Source organism: Meles meles, chromosome 5 (genome assembly GCF_922984935.1).
Source record: "Meles meles chromosome 5, mMelMel3.1 paternal haplotype, whole genome shotgun sequence".
Classification (NCBI taxonomy): Eukaryota; Metazoa; Chordata; class Mammalia; order Carnivora; family Mustelidae; genus Meles; species Meles meles.
The window spans coordinates 15746391-15760494 of NC_060070.1; the positions used below are offsets into that span (position 1 = coordinate 15746391).

At 41.5% G+C, this 14104-nt stretch overlaps 2 protein-coding genes across 2 annotated transcripts in view; both read left to right on the plus strand.

The window, feature by feature from the left end:
• RMND1 (required for meiotic nuclear division 1 homolog) overlaps window positions 1-1049 on the plus strand; it is a 39741-nt gene extending 38692 nt beyond the window's left edge. Inside the window, exons 11-12 of the mRNA XM_046005629.1 lie at window positions 220-336; window positions 824-1049. Coding sequence (XP_045861585.1) covers window positions 220-336; window positions 824-865 — 159 coding nt within the window. The 3' untranslated portion in view covers window positions 866-1049. The remainder of the gene's footprint in view (window positions 1-219; window positions 337-823) is intronic.
• A 6917-nt stretch (window positions 1050-7966) lies between these two features.
• ZBTB2 (zinc finger and BTB domain containing 2) overlaps window positions 7967-14104 on the plus strand; it is a 28146-nt gene continuing 22008 nt past the window's right edge. Inside the window, exon 1 of the mRNA XM_046005557.1 lies at window positions 7967-13761. Within this exon, the coding sequence (XP_045861513.1) occupies window positions 13264-13761 (498 nt within the window). The 5' untranslated portion in view covers window positions 7967-13263. The remainder of the gene's footprint in view (window positions 13762-14104) is intronic.

A 14104-nucleotide genomic window follows, 5' to 3' on the forward strand; every position in this document is an offset into this window, starting at 1 on the left:
TTCCCGCCGTTCGGTCTGTGCGAATCCAAGTGTCTCTAGACGGACTCCCGGGAGGCAGGTTCCCATGGGCAGGTTGCCTTGGGGAGAGAACGGAGCGACAATTGGAGGATAAATTGTTTACCTATTTCAGACCTTTACAGTTTTGAACTGTGACGTTACTTAGTTCTTAAACCCGTTTGAATATAAATACAGGTACTTCCTAAGGTTTTTCTGACGCAGGTTATGAACGAGAAGCTCCAGCACTGCATGGAGCTGACAGATCTCATGCGGAATCACCTGACCGAGAAGAGGGCGCTCCGCCTCGAGTGGATGATTGTCATCCTCATCACCATCGAGGTGAACAGCCGTTCAGAATGAACACAGGGGCACCTGGCTGGCTCAGCCAGCGGGGTAGGACACTGTTGGCCTCGGGACTGTGAGTTCCAGCCCCACATGGGGTGTAACTAGAAAAAAAAAATGAAAAATCTAAAAAAAAATGAAAATAAAGATAATTTGACATAGAAAATGACAGTGGAAAAGAGCATGGCTTTGTTGTAAGTCCTAAGTCTGTCTGGAAGTGAGGCGAGTTTCAAGAGACTATGGTAATACTGCGAACGCACAAGGAGGAGTCGCATTTATGAACATAGCATTGAGAGAATATTCTATAGCTGCACGTCTGTAAGGTCCAGCCCAGCAGCAAGAACCTTTGCCTCACGTCTGGACAGCTTGCCATGCGGGAAAGACTTCGGGAGCATTTTTCAGTAATCACAATTTTGGAAAAATCATTTAGGTTTTTACCAGTGATTTGCTGTGAAACTAACATCTCATTTCTTATCACCCTAAGGTCATGTTTGAACTGGGACGAGTATTTTTTCTGATCAAGTGATAATCAGAGAAAAGTATCGGTGCAAAAGATATTCAAGTTCTACAATCAAAACTAAATGCTCACTGTTGAGGGGAATCTCTTATTTAATTGGTATTTAATATTTTTTAATCAATGTGATGATCTTTTTCAGCTCCTGTATGTTTTGCTGCTTGAATAAAAATTATGAAGAATCTGGTGCTTGGGTCTTTAACACTGAGAATTTGAAAGGAAGACATTTTAAAAGAACTGTAGGAAGCTTAACACCTAGGAAATCTAGGCAAAGACACTTATTAAAGCCAAAAGTCTTAAATTTTGGACACTATCCCTTCACCTGTCCTCACGAAATCCCAATCACAGCCCTAAGAGAACCATACACGAAAGTCTGGAGTTTTGAAATAAATACATGAGAGGTTCGTGCTGACAGGAATGAATTTACACACCTACTTTGGATGGCTTCATTTCAGTGTGGCTGCTCACTGGCACTTCATTCATCAGTACTATCCATGCCTTTACTACCAATCTAGTCAAAATAGTCTTCCCGGGGCGCCTGGGTGGCTCAGGGGGTTAAAGCCTCTGCCTTCGGCTCGGGTCATGATCCCAGGGTCCTGGGATCGAGTCCCGCATCGGGCTCTCTGCTCAGCAGGGAGCTTGCTTCCCCCTCTCTCTCTGCCCTCTGTCAAATAAATAGAATCTTTAAAAACAAAAACAAAATATTCTTCCCACACATTTTTTTAGTTTCACACATACTTTGGGAAAATGAAAAAATGGCAAGAACAAAGAACTTGACCTTTATGTGCTTACCATCTTGAATTGATAAACATTTTTAAAAAGCAAAGTCCTTTTGGGGCACCTGGGTAGAGCAGTTGGTTAAGTGTCTGTTAGGTTTTGGTTCAGGTCGTAAGATTGAGCATGCTTGAGTCTCTCCCTCTCCCTGCCACCCCATGTTCTAAAATAAATCTTTAAAAAGTAAATTCCTTTTTATCTTCATTTTTAGGCATAACCCCACTTGTCCCATATGCTTCCCACCACCATGAATGTAAATGTTGCTTTTTTCATATATTATAGTTAAATGGGGGGTTAGATACATCCACCCCCCCACAGTTGAAGATCTGTGTATCTTTGACTCCCCCAAAACTTAATAGCCTGTTGACCAGAAGCCTTACCAGTAAGTCAATTAACACATTTGTTATATATTTTTTTAAAGATTTTATTTATTTATTTGATAGAAATCACAAGTAGGCAGAGAGGCAGGCAGAGAGAGAGAGAGAGGAGGAAGCAGGCTCCCCGCAGAGAGCCTGATGCGGGGCTCGGTCCCAGGACCCCGGGATCATGACCTGAGCCGAAGGCAGAGGCTTTAACCCACTGAGCCACCCAAGCACCCCTGTTATATTTTTTTACTGTATTCTTAAAATATGGCAAGGTGGAGAAAAGATTTGAGAAAACCCATTTATATACTGTATTTATGGCTAGAACCCACCCGCATATAAATGGAACTGAAGCTCAATGAAACCTGTTTCAAGGTTTCTATCTATGAATACAGTATTACTGTTCTAAACTGAGATACTTAGATTTTGCAACTTTTAAGTGCCACACAGGATTTCCCCTAGAGAATGCACACCATCTTTATACCCTTACTATTTTTAAATACTTCTTTGCTCTAATAGTGCAAAAGTGAACATCCTGGTACGATTTCCAGCACACAGCAAGGAGTTCTCGAGAACTGCTGTCTGCTAAGGTACCTATATCCCAAGATTTCCCAAGGAACATGTGGGCATGGAGTTCAAGGAACGCTTTCTAGATGCTCAAGTTCACAGAAGCGCTTACATAAAGCTGTTGTGCCTGTAGACGCACCGGCTGCCAATGCACGAGGGCTGTTCTCTTTACCTATCTTCCCTTCTCACCCATCTTCAATTTTAGTTTGGTCCACTGTTATTTAAAAACCTATAAATACACTTAACCTACATTTAGAAATCTTTGGGAAGCCAACCAGAACACAATTTGAAATACTGGTCAACGAAGCTTTCTAATTTAGTAGGAACCATATAATCCCCCACCTCTTAAGAGGGGCATTTCCAATAAAGCTTTACTCCTAGTATACACAATTTGCCATTTGGGTCAACTGTGTGTTAATTACAATTTTAACAACAAAATATGAACATTTGGTATCTTATGGTCATGGCAAAATCCAGCATTTCAACTTATATACAAATATGCTGCAAAGAACGTAAGGATGCTCAGTAAGAACTCTAAGCATAAAAATTTATTAGGTAAACATTTTGTGGGGGAAATGTTAACAGTTTTTCAAGAAGGAAAAAGGAACAGTGTTGGGGCGCCTGGGTGGCTCGGGGTTAAGCCTCTGCCTTCCGCTTGGGTCATGATCTCAGGGTCCTGGGATCCAGCCCCACATAGGGCTGAGCAGAGCGCCTGCTTCCCCCTCTCCCTCTGCCTGCTTCTCTGCCTACTTGTGATCTCTCTTTCCCCGTGGAATAAATAAAATCTTCAGAAAAAAAAAAAGGAACCGTGTTAAATTTGAATTATTTTTATTAAAGCAATCATGGCAGACACCAACTCATTACAGCACTACATTCCACTAGATACACTACAGACAGATATGATTCACCAGAAATTGCATCTTTTTCAACCAAAATTTATGATAAAAGCTTCAACTTGTTATAGGAAAGAGGTTTTTTTTTTAAATTTTAAGTTATGTAACAGAAGAAGAATGTTCATGATCACAACTTCTGTAACATCAAAATGACCAAGAAATCCTACCAGAAGACAGAAAGGAGCCTAAGTTTAATTAAGTACATTCACCAGTGGCCCTGGGCACTCCTCAAAGTGGTATCAAATTTTTGTCACTCATGCGAGTACAGTGATTAAGACCAATCCAGACGTGAATTCCTCACCACCAGCTACCAGCTGTCTCACTTAGCTCTCTCTGGGTCTGTTTCTTCATCTGTAAAATGGGTTTAAACAGTACACGAGTTCCCAGAGTTGCTGTGAGGATTAATGGAATTAAAATGGAAATTATGAGTTTATTGTTGCTACAATCCATCTGAGTAAAAATCCATAGGATTCTGAGATTAAATGGAGGCTGAATCAAACCAGGACCCCCCCCCCAACTTTGATCCAATTGGGAAACATCATGGGAGACTTAAAAAGACAGACGTTAGCGAATCCTGCACCTAAATGGATGGAGCGGTTCACTGAAAGTAATATTTCCACTCTATAAAATGAGTTGGCTATTCAGTGTAAGCCCGAAATGGCTTTTTTTTTTAAAAAGATTTTATTTATTAGACAGAGATCACAAGTAGGCAGAAAGGCAGGCAGAGAGAGAGGAGGAAGCAGGCTCCCTCTGAGCAGAGAGCCCAATGCGGGGCTCGATCCCAGGACCCTGGGATCATGACCTGAGCTGAAGGCAGAGGCTTAACCCACTGAGCCACCCAGGCACCCCCGAAACGGCTTTTAAAATCAACACATTTTTCATGTTCCAGGCAGCCGCCACTGGCATTCTGGGGTGCCTTCTCACATATCCACAGCAGTAAGAAGCAGGAATGTTTTTTACATATAAAATCAATATATTATTTCTAGAATCAGAAACATTTTTTTGCCAAAACTTCATCATATTCACCTAGTTTTAACTATTCTCCAGTGTATCACTTACAGTGGTCTGTCCTAAGTGCGGTGCTCAAACCAGCCCCATCAACGAACACCTGGGTGTTCGTGATTGATACAGATTCCTGCATTTTGCAATCAGGATTTTTGAGGCAGCAACTAAAGAATGTTTCTTACAACTCTCCAAGAGATTCCCATGCTCACCAAACTGAGTACTGTTAACTACTTACTGGCTTCTCACTTTACAGAGACAGACTTTCAGTAATTCATGAGCACCCTCTTGCTCCATTTAATGTACTAAGTACTAAATCACCTCAGGTGACTGAATTCTCTTCCTTTCCCCAACCCAACCTCCTCATGCTCTCCTCTCCCTGCCTTTACAAAGTGTGTGTGTGGGGGGGCACCTGGGTGGCTCAGTGGGTTAAGCCGCTGCCTTCGGCTCAGGTCATGATCTCGGGGTCCTGGGATCGAGTCCCACATCGGGCTCTCTGCTCAGCAGAGAGCCTGCTTCCCTTCCTCTCTCTCTGCCTGCCTCTCTGTGGTTTCTCTCTGTCAAATAAATAAAATCTTAAAAAAAAAAAAAAAAAAAAAAAAAGTGTGTGTGTGGGGCTGTACTGGGAGAGAGAAAGATGAGTAAAGGAAGTTTTTCCAAAAACCTCAAATCTACTAACTTTCAATTCTCTCCGCTGTTTATGAATCACCACTTTTTAAAGATTTAAGGTCACTATTCCAAATTCCCTTTTCTCATGGGAGCTTTCCTCAAGGGCTTAACAAAAAGGGATTTTTTAAAAGGCCACATTTTTAAACTTCTGCACAATCTGAAAACACAGGATTTAAATGTTCTTTAGAAACAAAATGTTTCAGGGTACCTGGATAGCTCAGTCAGTTAAGTGTCCAACTCTTGGTTTCTGCTCAGGTCCTAACCTCATGTTGTAGGACAGAGCCCTGTGTCAGACTCCATGCTCAGCGGGAGTCTGAATACTCTCCCTCTGCCCTTTCCCTGGCTTGTGCTTGTGCACTTTCTCAGATAAATAAATCATTTAAAAATAGGGGTGCCTGGGTGGCTCAGTGGATTAAAATCTCTGCCTTCAGCTCAGGTCGTGGTCTCAGGGTCCTAGGATCGAGCCCCACATCGGGCTCTCTCCTCAGCGGGAAGCCTGCCCCACCACCACCACCCCCGCCTGTCTCTCTGCCTACTTGTGATCTCTGCCTGCCAAATAAATAAATATTTTAAAAAATAAAGATTTAAAAATAGGGATGCCTCGGTGGCTCAATTGGTTAAGTGTCTGCCTTCAGCTCAGGTCATGATCCCAGGCTTCTGGGATCGAGTCCCACATTGGGCTTCCTGCTCAGTTGAAAACCCACTTCTCCCTCTCCCTCCACCTGCTGCTCCCCCTGCCTGTGCTTGCGTGCTTGCTCTCTGACAATAAATCTTTAAAAATAAAAAATAAAAATCTGAAGATTTAAAAATAAAAGCAAAACGTTTCAACATGTCCTAGACTGTTATGATAAAATAGGCTGGAAAGCACACAGAACTGTAAAGAGTACTCACAGAGATACTCATTCTTTCATGCAATACAACAAATAAGTAGTTAGGATGTGTTACTCTGGACTGCAAGCTATAGTGGCAGAATGACAGAAAGGGCTCCTCCTTTCATGAAGCTTACATTCAAATGAAGACAGGAGGAAAACAAACAACTAATCTGCTTAAAGATAGAAATGCTCTACAAAGAAATCTATAGAACTGATAGAGGGGTAGTATGAAAAAAAAAAAACCAGAAGAGTGAACACAATAGTTAAATAAACTAAAGAACCTAAAATTTATGCAAGATTTAGACAGCACTATTTGAAAAGCCCAAAACAGGCAAGATCCTGGTTAAGTATGAACTGGACTTTTAATATCCAAGCGGTCTTTTAATATCCATGAGTCCTAGAAACTTGCTTACCACCACTGTATTTTTTGAATACTAATATAAAAGCACGTGGTAGACTGCTTCTTGAACTCATCACATGAAGACTTACAGATGGAAACAAACTAACAAAAAACGATGTAATTTCAGTCAAATCTCAGCCACCAGACCCTGGTCTTTAAATGCAGAGTATTGATCTTAATCTAAAAAGCCTCATGTGGTTTGGGCTCTAGTTACCTTAGAGATTTCTGACTCTAAGCACTCTGATGGCAAGCAAGATTAGTTTGAATACTTGTCCTATGGGGCACTAACGAAATCTGATGAACTAGAATCCTTGAATTTTATGTGGCCCTTTCAGATCCTGGGTTTCCTGCAGCAGCCAGATTTCCAGTGCTAGGCTGGAAAGGCCTGTGCAAATCAGCCAGCTGATTATCCTATCTTCAGACCACATTTTAGAAATCAGTGTTTAGACAGACAACTTTATCAAATGAAGACACCGCTGCCACTCCACAGATCTTTAATTCGGGTAAACTACCAAAAATGGGAATCTCCCCTACCAATGATCAATCATTTTCATAAAGAAAAACAAGTCAGTATCATACAAAGACACACAGATATAAGGAAAAGTAGTTTTTCTTATAAATCATCACTGATTTCACTTTCAAAGATAAAAATTCCAAGTCAAATACAATTCTACAAGCAAAATTCCAGATGCAGATTTCTTTTTTAAGAACTATTTTTAAATTAAAATAAGTGTGTTAAAAAAATCAGTTGTGACTACTGAAACACGTTACTACTTGGAGGAGTACTTCACCCAACTTGGCTGAGAAAAGCAGCCAGTCTCAAAAGGGTATATATTGCACGATATTGCACGACTCCATTTATATAACATGCTACAAGAGACAGAACTGATGAAGAACAAATCCGTAGCTGCCTGCAGGGATGAGGGTGGGAGGAGGTTAAGTATATAAAATGACAGCATGAGAGTTTTTTGAAAGTGGGAGAACTGATCTGTATTCTAATTGTGACGGTGGTTACACAAATATTTATCTAAGTTCAAAGAACTAAACACCAAAAGAAAAAAAAAAAAACTGGGACACCTGGGTGGCTCACTCAGTTAAGCAGCTGCCTTTGGCTCAGGCCATGATCCCAGGGTCCTGGGAGGGCTTCTCCCTCTGCCTACTACTCCCCCTGCTTTTACTCTCTCTGGCCAGTGAATAATCAAATCTTTTAAAAAAATTCACTATATAATTTTTAAAATTTATTTAAATAATCTGACTTTTTTCAAAAATGTATTAATAATCTTACCATGTATTGAGGTATTGTGTTAAGCCCCCTTACATTTATTTTATATGCACACAAATCTGTAAGTTTATTTATATAAAATATTTTATATTTATAAAATAATACATGATTGTGTCCTCCCCTACTGGACTGTAAGCATCTTAAGAATATTAAGTATAACGAAAAACTGAGGCTTCACAAGTGAAGTACATGCCCAAAGCCAAACAATTTAAGGTACTGAGAACATGATTCCAACTTAGATTTGAGCATTGGTGGTTCAGTGGTAGAATTCTCGCCTGCCAACTTAGATTTGACTCCAATGCCTATATTCTTCACTACTGTAAATATCCTATATTCTCTCCCCTCTGTTCATAAATACCAACCACTCTGCCTCTTCCAATGATGTCACAAAGCGATTAAGTTTACTCATTCTATTCCTAACTCAATGCATTACCCTAACGTGAAAATGTCTGATGAGCAAAACATGATTCTAGAGCAGCAAGGTCCAACAGAACCTTCTGCAAAAATATACACGTTCTTATACCTGTGCTGCCCAACATGGTAGCCTATACCCACATGTGGCAAGCGTGACATTAATTTGCATAGCCACATGTGGCTAGTAGTGACTGAATTGGACTGCACACTTCTAGAGAAATAATATAAAAAGTACATGCCACAGAAAAAAGTAACTTATCAAAATAGGAAGGCAACTCAACAATGAAACAACTCAAGGTAGATGTATAATGAAGGAGTAAGGCTGAGAAATGCAGAACCACTTGGGGTGCCTGGGTGTCTCAGTTGTTTAAAGAGTCCGACTCGATTTCAGCTGAGGATCATGAGATCGAGCTCCACATCAGGCTCTGAGCTCAGTATAGAGTCTGTTTGTCTCCCTCTGCTCGCTCTTACTCTCTCTCAAATAAATAAATAAAATCTTAAAAAAAAAATGAAATGCACAACCACCAAACATGTCACAAAACTATTTATCACACACCTATTCACCCTTCAAGATTCAGTGTAAACACCGAGTTCATTTATACTACCACTACAATTTGAGTATGTGTACTGTAGAGCTGCATATTAAATAGGAGACTGCCTTCTTCCCACTGGATTTTGAGCATCTTAAGAACAGATATTAACATATACAGCACCAGCACCTCCTACCTATATCCAGAAGCTTTCCACAATAATAAGCATTTTTTCATTCAGTTCTAGTGGGAAAAATTATCTTCTCAGGTCCTTCAACTACAAATTCAATTCAATTCTGCAAGCACTTGAATACCAACAACACACACAGAAAAGGGAAGTCCCTGTAAAGAACTGAAAGAGGGGATGGGAGATACAAGATACGGGTAGACAACAAGAAGAGCGGTAACATAAGTGTGTGCTATAGGGCAGACCAGCACCTGTCAGGAGTCCTGATGGTAAGAGAAGCTGGAAAGCAGTTTAAGAACAAAGCAGCCATTATCAATTCTGCAATAGCAAAGGTGTAAGATAATTTACTGTATCCCCAATCTATTACTCAGGAAAGTCCACTGGATTTAAAAGAAAAAAATCAAGGAAAGCCTTCAAGATTTATCCTGGCTCCACTCACACTACCCATGTCAGGGTCCCATCCTACTTCTTATACCGCAAAGCCAAAACTATTCTCAGAACAAATCTTACTAGATCCAAAGTTTCCATGACAATCTCAGAACAGAAAGTGGAACCGTTTTCTTTCATGCACAAACCCTGATTATCTTTAACATCCTTTAGGTCCCCAAAAGGTGCTATTTGGAAGAGTTACACAGTACAGTCTCGAAGTCTATATATGCAGCATCTGGAGCTAACAGTAAGTAACATAGTTTGAATTAACTTCCTAAGTTAATTCCTGATTTTGTTTCCTCTAAAAATCAATAGGGAGGGGGTGCCCTATGAAGAGTCTGCAAATTCATAGCCATCAAGGCATTATCTGTACTTCAAGTAAGTTGAAAGTATTACTATCATGTAGAAGTTTGCAAAACAGTAGACTAGGAAACAATAGTTCTCTACTAGAACTTCTTCAGATTTTTATAAAATCACCAGCAAGTTTTCACATCTTCATCAGTACACAGATTGTTCACAACAAAAATCAGAGAAAAATCTGTTTAGTTTTCCTAGACTGAATGGCCATGGGCTGGTTAATTACTTAACTTCTTTGAGCCTCCCATCTCAAATTTAAGATTGTGGGCTTGAGACTAGATGCCCTCAGAGGAAAAACTGACATAATTAACTAAGATAATTACTTACAGATTGACTTCAACAAGACTTCTGGTTCAATCCTAATTCACCCATAAACAAGAAAAATACAAAACTATGGTAGTTATGAAAATATGTCATAAATTCTGTGATACTCCACCCTTCAAGACATGGAGCTTAATTCCTATGCCCTTGGCTACAGGCTGGACTTAAGTGACTTTCTCTTAACTAACAGCATGTGGCAGTGGTGTGGCTTCCTCCTTGCTCTAGCTTGGATCATTTGCCCTCAGGGAAACAAACTACCACCATGTTGTGAGGACACTCAAGCAGTCTGTTGGAGAGCTGAGACCAGCAGATTGCCAGCATTAACCTGCCAGAGTGTGAGCCACCTGGAAAGCAAATCCTCTAAGCCCAGTCAACATCTTGACTGTAACCTCCTGAAAGACCCTGACCCAGAACCACCAAGCTAACCGAGTCCAGATTCCTGACCCAAGATAAGCAAATGTTTATTATTTTAAGCCATGAAGTGTTGGGGTAATTTGTAATAGCAAGAAAAGTAATCTGCCAGTGTTTTTCAAAAAGTGGACCTTGATTCATTTGTGACTGATGAAATCAATTTAAACCACCACAATCAGGCTTAAGTTAGAAAAAAATAATTATATAACTCAAAATAACAAGTACTATTTCCTAAAAACTGTTAAATCTTATATATTGTGTAAACCAGGTAGCATTTAATACATGTATATCTTAGAATTATAACCAAAAAGGTATGAAACCCAAAAGCCAACACTAATAGGATTAAAACAAAAAGTTCCCTAAGTATAAGGAATCCTTCGGGGACTATGGACTGAGCAATAACAAACTATAAAATAAGCATTTCCTATACACTTTATAACCAAACCAACGAAATCTAAGACACTCTCAAAAATACATCTTTTCTGACTTACATTTTAAACTTCATGTAAAACACAGAAGGCGTGGTAGACTCAAACATGTAAAAACATGTCGTTTTCCTAATTTAAGAGGTCAGCCAGGAAGACATCCTTATAAAATTATGTACTGAAAAAGCTGCTCTGGGATCTACCCACATCTATTATTTCCTCTACTACTTTTACTATCAGTGTTAAAGGAAATTCCATCTTCCACTTCAGCCCACATGCACGACAAATTTTTGCCAAAAAAAAAAAGTAAGTACAGTACCATTAAATTGCTTTCTGCCCAATGTCCAAGTCTCACAGAAATTATCCTCTTCAGAACACAAGCAAGTGCATACTTTTCTTATTTCAGCACAACATGCATCAAAACTTTCATCAGCACATGACTGTAGAATATTTATACATAATTCAACTTTTGATGAATCCACTTAGATTATTTGCTTACACTGTGATTTTTTTAAGTAAATGTGTGAAACTATTTTTGAACTCCTAATTTACCAAATTCATTTTCAAAATACCAAAATAAATCAGTGCATAAGCACTAAACAGATGATTTAACTTCTTATTTTTCTCATTACTGAACTCACGGCATTTGTGGCTCTCCCACAACCAGACTGACAGCTTTCCTTGTCCCAATCCTGAGATACACGACTAGTTGTTCTTTGCAATTTCAGCAAATTGTAGAAAGCATGCAGAACTGGTATAGAATTCCTTATAATGCTATTATTTTGTGATGGTGACTAAAAATCAAAATAATTTGCATACTTGGCAAAATTCAAGTACGCATGCCTAAGTCTTGAGAAAACTGGCAGCAAAGCAGCCCTGTTCTCAAGAGCAGCAGCTCCTGAAGACAAGACCAGGATGCTCCTGGCAGCACTTTCTCTAGGAATGAGATCCAGAGTTTCAGGAATAACCCTGGCTCGTTTCTGTACAACTACCTAAGAGTACTGGGAAACTATTCACTGGTCTTAAGAATAAGCAGTTACTTTGAGACTCAAGGCCAATACTCTAGATACAATGGCTAAAACTAACCCAAAACTTTAACATCAGTTTTGCCCACTTTTTCCTTTAGTTTCCCTCAAGTCAGTTCACTCTCCATGTAAGCAGTCCATCAGACCATAAACTTGCAAATTCACAGTCAAGGTCTAAAAGAATTAAGAACCCAAAGATCTCTAACTACGTCTACCAATCAGAGTCAATTTAGTTTCCCAATAAGATGAAACACACTTCAACTGCAGAGCCAATCCAAGGAACCTGGCATGCCTGTCTGAAGGCCAACTTTGATGTGTTAGTGATAGCACACTAGAAATACTTCTATCAGGGTCAGAATTTAGTTTTGCAGGTAGACATTTAACCACTCAAGTCATTTATCTAGCTGATCAAAGAATAAGAAAGTTCAAGGCAGGTATGTATGAAATCTATTATTCACTTTTGGACCACTAAAGTTACACAGCTGCTTATTTTGTCTTCGAAGAAGGCATTAGTCATCAGTAGCTCTGGGTAAAACTAGATAACTAAATCAAACTCACATTTTTAGGAGGGGACACTTATGTATGTCAAGTTAACTGTCTTAAGTTATTAATCTTGCCTTAAATATTTGGGACATGTGTGCCAGAGCTCTGTGCTAAAGTTTGGCCCTGTAAACCAAAATGAGTTCAACATCAAACTAAGGAACTTATAACTAAATTGCATACTTTAAAACCAAAGAGAATCCTGGAACCTGCGACCTCCATTTCCTTAATAATCAAGCCATATTCTTTGTAAGTCTCCAAAATCCTAGATTACGTAAAATACAGAAATCATTAAACCCAGTTCTCAAAAAATTAAGTTGTACTTGCAAAGATATAAAATTCTAGCAAAATGGAAACAACACAAAAATAAACTTTCAAATGTTAATAATGACCACCAGAGAATCTAAGTCCCCTGCTCGCCATGTAACCTGTTTCTGGACTTCCAAATTTAACAGAATGGCCAACTCTAAATCCAATCTAACAGTCCCTCAGAGACCAAAACTTAACAGGAAAGTAAATTGTGCTTAAGTAACAAACATGCTTTGCAAACTGATTTTCTTTTTTTTGGACCAACGCCTCATAAACCAAACCACAATTACTGAAGTAGGCATCAAGTTCAATACTAACAAACGTCTGTCATCACACTCAACTAGTCTGGAAGGAAGAACTTGTACCTCTTTATACACAGCACAAACTGACATATCTACTTCGGTATGACTTTTCCAATTCCACTGATGACAGAAAGGTATAAGTGATTTACAAGTTTCTCCCTGGCTCTCAAGTCCACTCATTTCAGTCTTAAGATGAAAACTTAGAGACACACGGGAAATAAAGGGACAAAGATAATGGCCAAGAGATGTCAAGCAGAAGCTTGCAGACGGATCCGAGCGGTTCTGCATCCCTTCCCGGAGCATCTCCAGGATTGTCCCACCTAAACACTTTATGTAAACATGGGGCTTGTGACTCAAGCCTCCAGCCCCAATAGGTGGAAAGAAGTTTCCTCGCCTCGGCTGCACATGGTTTGCAGAAGTTTGGCTGGAGCAGAGCGGAGCCTGGGTGGGAGCGGCAGTGTAGTTAGTGCTGCAGGCGGCGGCGGCGGCGGCGGCAGAGCAGCAGGAGGCGGAGGCGGGCGGGGGGAGGGGAGGCGGCTGGGGGGGCGGAGGGGGCTCTTGCCGCCACTGCTCTCTCGCCGCCTCTCCCCCCCGGCGGGAGCCGCTCTCAGCCTCTTTGCACTAGTCGCTCCGCTCTCTCGGTCATGTGACCTTAACGTAACCGGACAGGAAAAGCCCCGCCGCCGCCGCCGCCGCCGCGCCGGAGACACCGACCGCGGCGGCAGCAGCAGCAGCAGCAGCAGCGAGAGGCAGAGGCGGCGGCGGCGGGGAGAGCACGGCCAAGGCTGCCCAGCGGTGCCTCCTCCACACCCCCCGCCGCAGCAGCACCGGCGACAGGTAAGCGCGCAACGCCTCCACCTCCCGGGGCCGGTGCCCACGTGCCGCCCCCGACCCGGGCTCCGGGAAGGCGGAGGGGGGGCGGGGGCCACCGAAGCTCGCAAACGGTTCCGGCACCAACGGTGGCAACAAAGAAGACGAATGACCCCCGTCCCGGGGCTCCGGGTGAAGGCAGGCGGAGGGCCCGGACCACACGGGGACCCAGTTCTGGGAAGCGAGGGCAGGGGTGCCCCGCGGGGGCGGTGGCGGCTGCGGCTGGCGCCGGGGCTCTGGCCGCCTGACAAAACCATCCCCCGGAGCCAGGCGGCGGCGAGTCGGCGGCGGCTCCATCCGGGGCTTTGCG